Below are 15598 nucleotides of genomic sequence, written 5' to 3'. Positions count from 1 at the left end.
GTGTAAGCTATTTATCAGTATAATCTCTTTTAGTATTAAGCTGAAAAAAATCAAAAGCAAATCTCCAAAAAAGTCAAATAAAAAGTGTTAGTGTCTAATTCAATGCCACTCACAGGGTTTGCAAAATAATCTAATATGGCACCACGTTGAAAATGATGACAGTTTTGGAAAACCTGCTGTTCTCTCTGCTCACAGGTTGAAACTCACTGATAAAGACAGGTAGAGGTAACAACTAGGATATTTCCCAAACAGACCTAACACTTTGAAAATTACCACAGAAAAGGATCAAATGTGTCAAAAACTCACAGCAAAAAGTAAACATCATGAGCTTCAAAAAGCTGCTCCCTATGACAGGGCTGGCATTCAGAGAGCATTGTGTTCAAAGCTAACACACAAAGATGCACAACCTGGTATAGGGAGCACAACACCTGGACCCCAAAAGAACAGAATAAAGTGATAAGATGTGATGAGTTCTATTTCATAGACACTGAAACTATTAGCTCTGAAGAACAAAAGCTAAATGTCAAAGGGGATAAACATGAGAGGAATGCAGAACTTGCATTGTTGCTGACTGCTCTATCTGTGACATTTTAACTCACACACACCAAATGCCCTTTAAAAAATGATCAACTCTCTTTAGAAGGGAAGTTAAGTGCAAATTAAATCTGTTAGCGGACTATCCCAAAGGTTTCACAAAGGTCCCAGTAAGCCCAAATGCACTCTCTACATAATGAAAGCTGAAAAAACACCTCTTGCATATGGCTAATTGACCAGTGATAACCTTTAAAGTATATAGTATACAGAACAATTATGTAGTAATTGTAATGGCTTCAGCCAATTACTTAGGGATTTAAGAAGCTAAATGTAATGGCTGTATCAGATTGTTCAATTGTCTAGACCTGCACCCTGTGGCCTTTCTGTGTTATCCCCTTCCCATTTGCTTGCTAATATGTAACTGTTCACTCCAAGTGCATGTCCTGGAAAACCAAGATAAGCCCAGGCATGGTCTAGTTAATTTCAGGCAGAAAGGCATTCCTCAGTATTCTTGGTGGGGGAAGGGTTGATCTGAGCTCTGGACATTTCTCTGGCTGTTCCAGAAATGTTTTCAAGTTTGTTTTTTTTTTATGTTCCACAAAGCTACATGGGGCAAAAACAAAAAATTATACAACCTGAAAAGAAAACAAATCAGTGTGAGGACTCACGCATATACAAAATGCCATTTTTGGAAGCATGCAGAGTGTTAGATACAAAAATACTTGGAATAGGTAATTAAAAAATGAACACTGGTGTGCAGGTTGAAATTGGAACAGCTAAAGAGCACAGACTGTTTTTAGTTAGATATTTGCTGCCTACAGCGCTGCGTAAAAAAAAAAGAGAGCAAAGATAACTATGATTGATTTACAGTGTGCTGTCTACATTTTAACACAAAATTCGACTTGCTTTCACTTGCATTACTAGTCACTTAAAGATAACTCTTTTAAGGACTGCAACTGGAAACCATTTTTTAGCCTCTTGTTAAATGTTGACGTCTCAGAGATGTACTGTAGATGCTTCCGGGGAACATGAAGTAAAAGATGGGAATGTTCTCTGATTTAAACAACCACACAGTTTGAGGCTGTCATATATTTTTAGAAATGCAGAAAAGTGGGATATCTACTTCACATACAAGCCAGCACTATACTTTTTGTTTACTCCTAATCAAGCATGGCAAATATCAAAATAATTTCTATTCACATGTAGGTGAGGCTGCATGCCTGCAGGGCTCACCTACTGCATTTGAGCCTTCACAACTTGTCAACACAGGCGGTGTTTAGAGAGAGAACTGCACATCAGCACATTCATGCCATCGCTACAGGCGACAGGAAGCAGCTTGATACCTTGCCCCCATCAATACTGGGACCAACAGAGCACTTCTATCTTTCATCTCCTCTGACTGCTCTCCCCTCCCATTTATCAGCTAGATGACTTCTCATATCCTGCCTATCAGACTCCACTTATGGAGGAAAGCAGGTGGTGGTGGAGGTGGTGGTGGGAGGGAGCTTGATCCACACATAGAATTCCCAAAGGGTTTCATCAGCACCTTTTATGTGATGAGAGGCCCGTTACTCTCAAGACACGTGCCTACCATGTTCATAGGGAGTGTATAAAATGAAAACCTTCTCAAGAGAGTTTGCTTCACACTGTGTAACATTTTCACTTTCCCTCTACTGTATATATTTTCTTGGCACACTGAAATGCTGATAATATCAAATGAAAGGAGCTGGTGTTTTTCCTGGCCTACATCATAGCGCTCTAATCAAAAGAGACAACAGCTTGAAATCAAAGACAAAGCAGTTATCAATTAAACTGGAGTTGATGCCCAGCATCTTGATGCACCATTTAAGCAGTGCCAGCTTCATCTCTGATTATGGTACCAGGCAGCTGGCCCTGAGATGGATAGACGGTGGATGCTCAGTGTGTGAATGTTTGTGCATAAAAAGTGTGTACAAGGGAGATATACGAATCCTGAAACCTAGGCTCAGCTGGATAGAGTTGTGACACTACAGCCTTAGCGCAGCCAGAGGCTTATCATGCAGCATGACTGAAAGGAGCAGCTCCAGCCCAGCGCTGGGATTCAGGGGCCAAAAACACATTATCCAGAGTGATTTTGCAAAATTGAACAAAAGCGGTGCTACTGTGAAAAAAAAGATGTCACAGCAGCAACTGTAGCACCACTGACAGTTCCCGCTGTTTCCCAGGAATGTCAGATTTGTCAAAACACCGTTTCATCAAACTGTCTGATAAGTTACGGACAAAAATCAAACGACTGAAAATGAAATGCTTCCATAAGAAACTGAGATTTAAAATTTGCTTTCATTATAGATGTGAAAAGATTCCAAAACAGTCCTATTTTGCTGAACTTTTCAGTTTTCCATTCAATTTTACACGTTCATTTTCATGTTCATCTTGATCTTCATCAGGTTTTCTGGAGTTGAAGGGAGTCCTGACTCTCCTCAAAACTGAAAAACATAAACTTCACCCTGAAAGTATTGTCCACAAAAGAGGGATTTTGTATGGACTTAGTGCTTGAACAACCTCAGTTCTGCTAGACTGATATCCTAAGGCAGGTATGATGACACATATCATCATCTAGGGAACAAGCCTGGGCCTGGGTTTCCTATACTTTTGGGAATTTGCCTTTGCTTTGTTAACCTTGGCTCTACACAGCACATTAAAATGGAGGAAAGGTGTCATCAAACAGGGTTTCCCTCATTTCCCTCTCAGGATTTCTTTATCCCAAAGGGAAAATTAGGGCACGTCAGTGATATATGTTTCACCCAAATTCTATATGATATACATAATAGGATGAAAAACATGAATGACGTTGCTATCACTGATGTATCTATAACACACTTAAGGCTTCTTTCTCTGTCCCAGCAGACACATCTAAGACAACAGAAGATGCTTCTTTGACTAAACGTGTAATGTTCACAGACTGTTTAGCAGTAATCTACACTGAAGAGAAAAATAAACTGAAATGGAGGAAAGGAAGCATAAAACTAACAGACATCTGCTGGTGGTAATCCAACAATCATGAGCCAAGGAAACCCAAGGATATAAGCAGAAAAGCCTTCATTGGCTAATTCAATGCCTAATTCATAATAGAACAATGAAACTTCTCATCAACATGTTTTGGCTTACTTGACTTGTAGAATGAGCCAGTCATTAATGATGGCTTTTTAATCTTTTGATCTGAGAAGAATTACAATGGCTGAAGTCTGTTAAATCACAATAAATGTTTCCTCTCACCAATAAGCACAGGTTCCTCACTTGTTTGTTTAGTCACTGCAGCACTATCTAGATACGCTTTTATCTAAATGCATATCTCTCACACACACATCAAAGGAAAATAAATTTGCAGAAACACCTCATTATGTTGTGTTCAATAGAGAAGACTGGTGCTGGGTGATAAACTTTGCAAATAAAACTGCAATGCAGACTGGTAAGAACTCATAGTTAGTGACTGTGGACATAAGGGACCAGTGAGTCACGCAAATCACTCTCCATCTAAAACGATTAGCCTAAATCCTCTTTGTAATTCAGTTTTTCATCCCCAAGTGAAGCAGCTGTTACCCAGGAATAGCTCTGTAATAAACTCCCAGATGTTTTATCACAAAACATTTTTCCATAATAATAAAATGACTACCTGATATTTTATAGGCTGCAGCACAGATGGACTGTGAGGAAAACCTAACACACTGAAATCTCTTTAAAACACAACAACTGGACCAGCTATGTAATTTGCCAAAGCTTATAGCATATTTCATGCATATAATACATACCAAAGGTCCTAAGGGTGGAGGAATGTTATATCCCCTAAGAAAAGTACAGGGGAGACAATTTCATTAATAATAGGATAGAAACACACAGTGAAACTGCAGAGTCATCACCTATGCTGTGATGGGGATATTATTAGTATACACAAAGTCTACGCTAACCTCACAACTGCGTGTCAGTACAAGTTCTGTCTTACATTTGTTGTGCTCTAGCACACTATGGGAAGAAAGATAATCCTACCTAACCTGGGATTAGACAAGAGGGGAGACAAGGGATATGGATTCAAGTATGCACTCAGTGTCACAAGCGATTACACACCGATAACACAGAAGATGTAGATGATCTATACGGCAGATAACACTGCGGGCCGAAATGCTTTGGAGGATTTATTAGATCTAGGTACTCACAGTGACCCGAACTTATCTTGTTACATGAAGCAGAAATAACAAACAAAACATGCTTGTTACGGTGGGCTCTGTAGACGTGCACTGGAAATAGGAGAAGAAAAACATTCCTCTCTGTTCCAGGGGCTGCCATGTAAGAAAAAATGTTCCAGTCAGGAATTTCGATCTGTGTTGTACACTGCAGACCCATTCCACTACAAATCTGAATTATTGATTTACATACTCAATGCACTTTACATACTAAACAAGTCTCACAAGTCAAATGGGAAATCCAAGGAAAGCTTCGAAATAGCTGTGGATTCTGACCTTCAGAGGGAGCACATTTTATGAACTGAACAATCGATTATCTTTTTTGGTGCCACTTTGTAGTTCAGTGGGGGAAAAAAATTAGGTGGTAGTGAGTGCCTGGAATGAAAAACAAAGGCCACAGTAGTATGTCTGTCAGTAGGGAACATCCCTGATGCTGACTGACTGGCTGGAGGCAGACAGGGATTCTGCTCCACAAACAACTACCTGGGAATGCCATGTGTGCTCAGGTAAGCTCACCTGAATGCACCCAAATCCTCAGGAGACAAGGGGAGGGTTGGAGTCAGCTGAAACGCAACAATTAACTGACTTAGAATGACAGGAGTAACCCTCTCCCCAACACACACACACACACACACACACACACACACACACACACATACACACACACAAACATCCAGCCAGATAGCAATCTTGTTTTAAACAAGACACTCACTTTCTAGGTAATTATAGAGGCTTCTGGCCCACACCTCTGTTCGTGACTTTGCTGTCCAGGTGTGATGTTTCTCCAAAACAGTAAACACCCACAAATTAATATGAGTAATTTCAGTCCTCTGTGATTATTCATTCAAAGCTTTGACAAGCTTGACAAATAGCGAGACACACGAGCGGCACTGAGAAAATAAGCCCTGTCATATCCTTTTTGGCAAAAGCACCTTAAATACAGCTGTAAAGGCACACAGTGGCAAATTTCTGAAATGAAAAAGAAAGTGAAGGACAGAGAGAAATGACACATAAAGTTCACAAATTATTCATGATTATAAAGTTACACACTATTACAGACAATGTTCAGTACAATTTTTAAGCTATTTCAGCATCACTCTGAAGTTCCGATCTTCCACAACAGGGTCGAAAGCTGTGTTTTAGTCACACATTGAGAATCCTCCTTTTATTGTGACACATTAATTAAAAATGATACGCATTTTGGGATGTAGCCTAATTGCCACATTGTTATTTGTGGCAAAAAGCCCATCTGGTGTCCTTATATAGCCAAGTTAATTGAGTAAAGCAGCAACTTCTCTTCTAGTCTATATTACATAAGCATAGTTTATCCAGCTAAACAATTTGATGCAAACAATTTGAAAGAGTTTATCATCCTTATGAGTAGCTTTTAATACAGCAAGTGTTGTGGTGAAAAAAACAATGGTCATTTTTTGCAGCCAATATTCACATACAACTGTGCCAAACAATGGAAACAAATAGGTCAGGTCCAACATAGATTTAAATCTGGGCTCTGAACCCACCATTTACAGTTAAAATGACACATCAAGCAGCAGATGCATCACTGCCAAGAAGAACTCAGCCCTGGCAGCTCAATTTTCAGAGCCAAGACTGTGCCTTGTTTCAAGACAATCCATGTATCAGAGAAACTGTGATCTCAGCTTCAACAACTAAAACAACCTTGTGGTCAGATGTCAAACTGCCATAGGTATTTGGATAGAGCATAATGAATGGCTTGGCAATTTCCATTCATCCCCTCCTTTGAGAAAAAAACAAACCAGGAGTAAAAGAAGGAATTAAATAAAACTGAAGAAAGAGTAATTATTTGTTTAGAATAATTTATCAGCCAAAATCTTGCAAAGTTTGTTATTTTCACCTCATCTCTGATATGATAATCTGTTGCTTTTTCAGTTTCATATCTTTGAAAATGAAATGAAGTGATGATGTTTAGTTATGAAGATTTGAAGCTCTCATTTTGAACTGTGGGAAAATGTCACCGGGAACATTATGCGATATTCATGACCGAATATCACAGTAAACAGAATATCACCATTAGCTGTATTTGTGGTTTCAACCATGTCCATTAGTATTATATGTACATGTTACAAAACCAATAACCACCACAAATCTATATGCAAATCAATTCAAATGTATTGACAGCAAGCACATATATATACTTATATATACTATATACTATACTATAGTACTATATAGTGTGCACACATTCACAGTTCATCACAGCTGTTAGCATAAAACTTCTTAAATCCCACTGAGCAGCTGCAACATGAAAAGTAACTTTTCACCCTAAAAAAAACTGGCAAGTGCAGTTGGTAAATTTCCCAATGAACTTGAAGTGAGGAGGAGAATGTTTTCCACTGCTGAACATGACAGAGTGCAGCTGTGTGCCAGTGTACACCATTCAGCTCCTCCCCAACATGACTGTTCAAAGAGCTGGAGGCTCTGTCTGGGGATTTAGGGCAGCCACCGGCACAGCTTAAATCTTATTTTAAAAAAATGTTCACTGACTGCCTCACAAGCTGCAGTGCAGTATGTGTCGAGTCCTTATGGATGGGTCATCCAACAAGACTCTTCATCAATTTGTCAAGCCATTTAGGTGCAACTATAAAGCACAATTCCCATGTCAAAGAATGGCAGTTTAGAGAAAAGAAAAATGTCTGGCTGTTGCAAATGTATGTTTTGTTTTCTTTGAGAGCATGCCAATTTAGGACAAAATAAGACCTTGAAGATTGAGGACAAAGTAAGACATAATCTCTTTTGAGTCCTCTAAAAGCAATGTAAAATACTATGGGGAGAGCAGAGAAAAATTAATCTAATTGCCAGTTGTGGAAGATAAACTACCAAGTATGTCATTAAGCATCAAGCAAGCTAGAAAGAAAAAAAGGATGTGACAAAGAGAAACACCCAGAATCATCCATGACAAATAACACAATGGAGACAATAATAAAAGGACTGACTGAACCTCACTCAACAACAAAGGAGCTTTGCATGGGCTCGACACTTGCCAGCAGTGCAGGTAAAGAACTGTCATCCAGCATCACCTCCTGAAAATGAGGTGTCCCCTGCATTTTAGTCATCACTTATTAGCACCCAATCCACCTGTTGGCATTGATGTTAACCTATTATTCAACTGAAGCCACAGATTAGTCCCAAGTTGAGAAATGAAAAAATGTGTACAGGGGCCCACTGAGGTGCTTGTGGGAACAGAAGGTCCCTATTAGAGAGGTCCTTTGTGCTCACTCATCACCGCAGAAGGGTAGCAGAGAGGACACACCGTCAGGCACACTGCTTCTGCTAATCGGCAACACTGGCATGATTGCCTCAAACCATTCACTGAGCCTGTGCCTGATTACATATCTACAGTAGAAGGAAGGTCTTTGCTAATTGTTCTACTAATTACTTACTGGCTAAATCAATCATTACTTTCTGCATCAGGAGGCTCTTACATGGAAAAAATAATGGGTAATCATGGGTCAGGTGCAATAAGAATGAGCTACCGACAGTATAATGCACAGTAAGACTAACATGGATGTTCAGATAAAAGGTTAATGAGCAAGCTCTGACATTCAAATTTTTGGTAGAATTATTGGTTGAATAAAAAAACAACAGAGCATGACAGAAACAAAAGTTATCTATAAACAGTATCTTTTTCCTGACTTCTTGTTCACTGCATGTCTATTTTCTAATTTATTCCTGCTGAAATATGAAACTGTATGAAATTATGGCTCTGGAAATCTCTCGCCTCTGTGCACAAACTTTCTGCTTAGTACTTCTGCTAAATTGGACGCATTACAAAGGGCAATATGACCTTTCCCTTTCCCTTCTTAGAGAAATCTGAGTCTCTTAAAATTAAACTCAAGACAGTGTTAGAAAATCAAATATTTCAGCCTTAAGGTTCAGCATGACAAGGGCTTGTTTCAAACTTAATGGTGTGAGAGGATAACTTCAAGAGGGGATGTTTAAATAAAATAACTTACCATTGTCCTCAATGGAAAAAGTGAATACGTCGTTTGTAGCATTGTCACCATCCTTCAGAACATAGCAGATGTTCATGTCATCAATTTCAGCTGAAAAAGAGATACATTTGCATAAATATCCATGATATCCTACAAACAAACATCAGTCATTTGGTTTAAATGACAAGTGGGAAAATGTGTCCAATTTGTTCCTGACAGATTATTTGTCAATAACTACTCCTGAGCCTTGCTTTAAAAAACAGGCTGAGGCTGTGTGATAAAATGTACACCCTGCATAGTGTCATGGGGATCTGAAAGGAGAAACCACCTGGTAACAAAGGCTGTATATCTGTTAGGCTCCTGAATGACACTGAACAAAAAGAATGGCTGGACTCTTGGGGCTCCATCACAGCAGTCTGTTTGCCATCCTGATAGTGTGGCACTAGACAGAGTTCTTTATAGGACCAGATTTGGAAGATTGTTCAGTTTACAGTCTTTCCTTCAATACTTGATGTCAAAACATTTCCCTTCAAAGGGACCAATGCATTAAAATGCATAGCCACAAATTTCAAATGCCCAAGAGATCTGAGTGTCTTTATTTACCATCTGTTTACTCTTGTGAGAACTCTTGAAAAATTGAACAGGCCTCTTGGGGAAAGTGTCTCACAGTGACTTAGTAACTTAAAGTAGGGAATACATGGATATTGACTGTAAACTGGTGCCGCAACCCTGATATTTACCACTGACCAAGACTCCTCTCCAGTCTGTTTGAAAAGCAACCTCTCAACTAAACTGTTTGTAAAACCAATGGTTTGCTGTGAGCCAGACAACCATGCCTACCTCCCTTTGACAAATTTGCATGTTCATTCATTCATTCATCATTTATCACCATGTCTGAAATTCTCTTGTCTTCTGTTAGAAAATATTACTCCAGTAATGTACAAATCACCACTGGTTCTTTTCCAAAGTGAAATATATTATGCACAGTTTGAAAAATGCACTACCCTAGGGCAAACTGGTCAGCCTGAGGCACTGGCATACTTCATCTCTGTAAATAGACAGTCTCTTGAGTGAAAACAAAAACCTTTATGTTTGAGCTCAGCATTTTTCAGAGGGGAGTACATTTAGCTTAGTGAGTAAATGTAAAATGAGTTTAAGATTGGGCTCAAATACCTCTGAGAATTAAAAGCTGTCTTCAGTGTGAGTAACTGCAATATTACAAATCTAACAGAATGTCACAGGAACACAAATCACTTTGAAATGTAACTCTCTTACCTTGCGTGAAAGTGATGATAGTGGCATTTCCTTTGCCAAGGTTGATCAGGTAGCCGTGTTCTGGGGCAACAGTAATCCTAAAGGTCACAGAATTCTGAATGCTGTCTCTGTCCTCTGCTTTAAGGGTCTTACTGGTGATCACAAACCCCAGGTGACCAGCCTCCAGAACCCTCAACGTTGGTGCACCCTTGTTCACCACAATCTGCGGTACACCATTATCCACCGGGAGGACAGTAATCTTCATTACTTGGGGCTTTCGAGTCTCAAATACTGTGTCAGGGAAGACGAAGAAGTCTGTGTGAGTGCCATCAGTGACAGTGAAGGAGAAGCTGTCCTCTGTATTCTCTGTGCCATCATGCTTGTAGCTGATCATGTTCTCATTCAGGTCCTGCTTTGTGAAGGAGTTGACAGGCCTAGTGTTGTTAAAGAGCAGGCGACCATGAACTGGGATTTGAGTGACTGTGAACTTCAAGAGGCGGTCAACGGTGTCTCTGTCCTCCACTGTTAGCTCAAAAGGCGTTATGAGTTTGTTCTCTCCTTCAGTCACCACCAGGCTGTGTACTGTCACCACAGGCTTTTTATTGTCCACGTCAGTGATGGAGATGCGGAAAGTGCGGAACACAGGGTTGTAGCCATCAGTCACCTCAAATTCAAAGCTATCCATTTTCACTTCATCGTCAGCAGTGTGAATGTAGTAGACTTTGTTGCCAGCCAGCTGGAGCTGTGTGAAGGATGAGATGGGCATCCCAGGTGTGTCTGTGCACTCCAGGTGGCCTCTCATTGGAGCTCGGGTGATTGTGAAAACTAAATGTTCATCTGGGCTGTTAAGGTCGCTAGTACTGAGTAGGTCTGTTGTCAGAGTAACCCTGCCACCCTCTTTAAGGGATACACCTTTACTGACCACATCTGGGAAAACCATGTCAATGCCACCCACTGTTACATAGAAGTATCTGTCAATCAAAGGGTTGATGCCATCTGTCACATCAAATTTGATGAGGTCTCGAATCCCTTCTTGCCCATTATGGATGTAAACAATCAAACCCTGATCCACTTCGTTCTGTGTAAAGTTCATTCCAACTGTGATATTTTGCAATGTCCCAGAAGGCATTGTTCTCTGCAAAAACCCCTGACCAGGTCCATAGCGAATAATGTATATTAGCATGCTATCCTCGGAGTCCAGATCAGTAGCTTTTAAAACATTGCTGTTTATGACTTTCACATCGCCTATCTCAATTTCAAGGCCATCATTGATTGCCATCCTAGGGGTTTCATCATCCACAGGGATAATCATAACTATTACTGTTTTCTCTACACTGAACTTTCCATCTGTGAGAACAATATCAAAGCTGTCCTCTGTGGTCTCTGAGTCATCATGCTCATACACAATGCTAGAGGCCTCCCTGATCTGATCCAAGGTGAAGTTAAAGACAGGGACGGTGCCAGTAGTGAGCTGATTGAGAATAAATCCATGCTTGGGGGGTTTGGTGATAATGAATGTGAGCTGATCAGGGGGGATATCGGCATCAGCACCATTCAGAATGGGAGTGTCAATGACTATGTTCATGCCCTCCATAACTACAAACTCTCTCATGTAAATCTCAGGCTTTTCATCATTAGAGGGGATTATGGAGATGGGGAAAAAGTGCCTTTCAGAGAAATTGATGCCATCAGAGCATCTGAATGTAAACCTGTCCTCCACTGGCTCGACTCCTTTGTGAATGCTTTGAACATAGTAAATGTGATTCTGTCTGATGTCCTTGATGGTGAAAGCACTGATGGCAGTCCCAGACCTGGATTTCTCTGAGCCGGGGGCTGGGGAGATATTTTCCACATACCCTGAAGTCGGTTGTACAATGATTGTACAAAGGAGGTCATCAATTGGGGTGTCGACATCATCAGCGCTTATATGAAGAATTTGGATTACATTCTTATCTCCCTCAACAACAGTGTACTGTGGCCCCACAAAGACCTCTGGAGCCTGGCTGTCCAGGGGAAGAATAGTCACATGCACTCGGACACCTGTGATTTTATTTCCTCCAACAGTCCACTCGTCAGACATGTCTGTCAGGGTGAGATTGAAAAAGTCTTCTTTTGTGGTCAAGCCTATCTCCCCACTTGTATGGGCATAGACCACAAGGCCATTAATGATATCAGCTTGGGTGAATGTACCAGATGGGACACCTCTCACCAGGATTTCCCCTATTGATGGTGGGTCCTCAACAATGAAGGTCAAACGAAGGTCATCTGTGTCCTCATCTTTTCCCTGAATGACATTACTTGTGATTTCTGTTGCTCCATTTTCCAGTACATCTATGTAGGAGCCAATTGTGCCAGCTGGAAGACTGATAGTTGGAGTCTCATCATCAATTGGCTTCACATTAATCTTTATAATAATTGGAACAACATGGACCCCATCACTGACATCTATTTGTATCAAATCAGCTGTTGATTCATCCCCATTATGGATGTATGAAATTCTGCCATTTCCAATATCCTCTAGGTTGAAAGTGTCTCCTTTTGTCATGTGAGTGAATGTAAACTGGATCTGGCCATGCAGTGGTGGCTGAGTAATAATAAAGATTATCTGTTTGCTGTCTGTGTCTGTGTCTGATGTGTCCAGCTCAGCACTTGTAATGATATGTGTGCCACGTTCAAGTACAGTAAACCCAGAGTTGGTTATTTGAGGTGGCTTGTTGTCCACAGGCTTTAAAAATATGGTGAAGACTCCTTCTACAGTATTTCCAGAAACATCCTCCACAGTGTACCTAAACTGCAAAACATGAGTGGTAATTCCAAGCTCAAGATCAGGTGGTTTGTAAGCTATTTTATGGTGGTTAATTTGTGCCTGAGTGAAGGTTGTGACCTCAGTGTTTGGCTTTTCAGTTAATACCAGAGCCCCCAGTACAACAGGGCTATTCTCATCTGTGTCTGTCGGTGGCTGGATGATTGTGTATTTGAGATCCCGATCCTCTGAATCGAGGTCAGTGTAACGGAGGAATTTTTTTCGGAAGTAAGTAAGCTGATACTCATGCACAGTCATTTGCAGGGTTGTGCCAGGGTTAAGTTCAGGTGGGAGGTCGTCAACGGGGAGAATTTTGATGATGAATGAGCTCTCACCTGATTGATTTGGTGGGTCATTGTCATCTTGAACTCTAAAGACAAACTGATCCATGACTGCACTGGTGCTGTGGGGCCCAATATGCTTGTAAAATAGTTTACCATCAGTAATATCTTGCTGCAGCCATTCAGTCACTACTTTCTCATACATTTCATCCTCTGTATTAAACTTCCAGGTTGATGGGTCCTCTGGGGCCTCAGATTGACGCAGTAGCACCTGGCCAATTGTGGAAAAGGGAGGCTGTGTTATGAATTTTATTGTAGAATCCTCTGAATCGATGTCTGCTGCACTGAGCATGAGTGAAGAAACTGGCATCATTTGGTTTTTGAATAAAACCAGACCAGTGTTGGCATTGATTATGGGAGGCTCATCATCAGTTGGCACAACAGTGATGGGAAACAGAAACTCCACCTCATTTGTGCCATCTGTCATTCTGAAAATAATATTATCACTGTATGTGTCACTGCCATCATGTTGATAAATCACGACTCCAGCGTCTAGGTCAGTCGGGGTGAAAAATTTTCTCCTCGAGCCCAGAATAGTTAATTCTCCATGCCTCAGCCCATCAATAACAGTGATTTTGACTTTGTCTAAATTGTCCTCATCGCTGATTTCCAGATTCTGAGAACTGGACAGAGGCCTGGACTGACCCTCATACAGTAACTGGCCAGTATTCCTTGTCACCACAGGGGCCAGCGTGTTCATAGGCTTAACGACAATCATGAAAGCAAAAGGGTCTGACACAGCTCCCTCTGTGTCCACAACCTCAAACTCAATCTGGAAAATCCGCTCAGTGTCTGAATCCACAGCAGGGGGTTTGTAGGCGATTTTCAAGTCTTTGAGGTCTCCTTGGTAAAATGAGGTTATTGGTAAATTCCTATCATCTGTGCTCACTATGTAGCCCTCCTCAAAGGACAGGGGGGATGTGATGTTGAAAATTAATTCATCAGGATTAGACTCAGCATCCTCAGCAGCCAGCATATCCATGGTTATCGCTGTCATTACAAACTGGTCTACTTCCATCATCATCATTGCAACAAAGCTGGGTTTAGGGGCTGTGTTCTCCTCTCCCTCTTTAATCCTGACCAAAATTTGGAAAAATTCCTGCTTGATTAAATTGCCTTCCTTATCATGTAACTCCACAAACATTGGAACGTAATCTCGGTTTGGTGACTTCAAAGCAAAAGTATGCTGATAACGGATGTTCATTTTAATAAATTCATCACAGTCCACCATTGTTCCAAGGCTGCCATCATCCACAAGTTTTCCATACCTGGGCAGCACGCTGCCACTGGAGAGAGAAGCTATTTTGCATTGTTGTGCATTTCTATCATAGGTGAATTCTAAAATTCTTCTATCGATAGGGTTGCTTGTGCCGAGCAGTTTCTCAACAGTGAGTGGCATATTTTTGGTAAGCACCTCCAGCTGTGTGAAAATGACTTCCACTTCCATCATGAAAGGTATTATAATGGTATCCGTTTGGGTGTCATACCTGAGTTGTAATCTCACTCTATCCCTCGGAGGGCTCCTTGAGCCAAAGTGAGAATACTTCACGTCGTTGGGGCCAAATTCACACGGAAACTTTTTAGGAGATAGGTGTCCAGGTCTTTGAGACAAGGGATCATTGTCCAGGACTGTTATGCTGCATCTATCACCGGGTTGAACTTGGATAACCAAATCGTTGATGGGATCAATAAAGGCTGATCTCCCGAACGGCACGCGGATCCCATTGTTGGCAACCAATATCGTGTCCTCAGAAAGCTCTGACCTCAAGGCATATGATAATCCATAGCTGTCAAAAACCTGCGCAACTGCATCACCTGTCAGAATCACCGCAAGCAGAATCAAAGCAGCGCCAGTCCCGTGCATATGCGGGGGAATAATCCAAGCCATTTGTAGTGTGGAACCGCAGAGGAGACGCGTTGAACTTTGCGCATGCACCCTTATTAACTAAGTACGGCGGTTAAAGTTGCAAGATTATAAAATCAGAGTTGGGTAATATCACGCACCTATGAGCACTGAGGTGCACCATTCTCTCACAGCAGCTGTACACTGATAACCTAAACTTCATACTCCGGCTTTGTTGGAGTAAGGAGAGTTACGCCCTCCTCTCAGCCGATTGGTTCATATCTCCGCAGGAATGCGTTTGTCAGGTTTTAAATGGACGTGGTCCGTGTCATTTTGGGCAGACAAAACGATACCGCGTGGGCTGGACCTCATCAGGTTGGATAAGGTGGCAAAAAGAAATGAATATGGTCATTTTTGGGTATGAATCATGACTAATCCTGACTGAGAATAGAAATCGTGGCCGAAGTATTTGACTTAACACGTCTAAAGCAGATCGACTCTGATGTTTTGAATTTATATTTTTATAATCAGGGCTATTCAATCACTCCAGCCTCTTCTAACAATGAGGGAAAGCAATCAGAAGTACAGCTGTATATAAGAGTCTCGACTGACTGTGGTTGGGGAAAAGCTTTGTC

The 15598-nt window shown here is 41.1% G+C and overlaps 1 protein-coding gene across 1 annotated transcript in view; it reads right to left on the bottom strand.

Annotated features, from left to right (window-relative positions):
• frem2b (FRAS1 related extracellular matrix 2b) overlaps window positions 1–15180 on the bottom strand; it is a 52804-nt gene extending 37624 nt beyond the window's left edge. Inside the window, exons 1-2 of the mRNA XM_018665259.1 lie at window positions 9998–15180; window positions 8744–8833 (exon numbers count right to left, since the gene is read on the bottom strand). Of these exons, the coding sequence (XP_018520775.1) occupies window positions 8744–8833; window positions 9998–15008 (5101 nt within the window). The 5' untranslated portion in view covers window positions 15009–15180. The remainder of the gene's footprint in view (window positions 1–8743; window positions 8834–9997) is intronic.
• Between the last annotated feature and the right edge of the window lie 418 nt (window positions 15181–15598).

Source organism: Lates calcarifer, linkage group LG21, assembly GCF_001640805.2.
Source record: "Lates calcarifer isolate ASB-BC8 linkage group LG21, TLL_Latcal_v3, whole genome shotgun sequence".
Classification (NCBI taxonomy): Eukaryota; Metazoa; Chordata; class Actinopteri; family Centropomidae; genus Lates; species Lates calcarifer.
The sequence above is the reverse complement of the archived record's forward strand: the minus strand, read 5'-3'. Positions and strand labels throughout refer to the sequence as shown.